We start from the raw sequence: 838 nt of genomic DNA, 5'->3' as shown, positions 1-838 counted from the left end.
AATAAGAAACACATCTTTGAGATTGGGTTGGGTATTTCCACCAGTAACACCTTTACCTTTGATTACTCCTTTTGCTCCATCTCCAAAGGTAACACGCCCAGTAGCTACATTCTCAAACTCTGACAAATTGGTGTGAGCCCAAATCATATGTCTGGAACAACCACTATCAAAATACCACTTCTTCTGTTCAGACCCAAATTTATCCTCAGGATGAGCTACATTACAGTAAATATCACTCTTCTTGACATACAGCGGCTCTTGTTGGGTAACCCTTGACATGCGATTGTTGTACCCATAACACTGTGCCTTAAAGTGACTGAGATTTCCACAATACCAACACCCATTCCTTCGACTTCGAAGAACACTGAAGACTGGTCCATATGCCTGCTGAGCTAAATAGGGATTCCCAGCAAAACCGTATGCAGCAAACGGGTGAGTCTCAGGAGTAGCTCTGTACTGAGCTCTTTAAGAAGACTGAATTCTCCTCTGAGAATGAATACCTCTTGTCTGCTGATGATTATCCTTAGATGGTACGGTTACTTGTGCCTTTGGTTCGGTAGGTGCAACATCTTTGTTCACTGAGCTCAGGCCCTTGACAAACTTAGTGGATGTTGAGGCATCATTACCTTGATAACCGAGTCCCCACTTCATATTGCCCACTCTCCCACTACTTAGAATGGTGTCAAGATCCTTTGTTCCTTTGCNCAACAGCGCCACCGGCACCAACCCCACCTCCAACAGCGCCACCAACACTACCTGTAGCACCTCCTCCAACTACACCACCGGCACCACCTCCAACTGCACCACCGGCACCACCTCCAACTACACCAGCACCAGC

The 838-nt window shown here is 46.6% G+C and overlaps 1 protein-coding gene across 1 annotated transcript in view; it reads right to left on the bottom strand.

Moving 5' to 3' along the window:
- The window catches only part of LOC104709810, a 4216-nt gene continuing 4060 nt past the window's right edge, over positions 683–838 (bottom strand). The window contains exon 5 of the mRNA XM_010426367.1: positions 683–822. Coding sequence (XP_010424669.1) covers positions 683–822 — 140 coding nt within the window. The remainder of the gene's footprint in view (positions 823–838) is intronic.

Source organism: Camelina sativa, chromosome 8, assembly GCF_000633955.1.
Source record: "Camelina sativa cultivar DH55 chromosome 8, Cs, whole genome shotgun sequence".
Lineage (NCBI taxonomy): Eukaryota > Viridiplantae > Streptophyta > Magnoliopsida > Brassicales > Brassicaceae > Camelina > Camelina sativa.
Note: the sequence above shows the minus strand (reverse complement) of the source record. Positions and strands in the feature narration are given on the sequence as shown.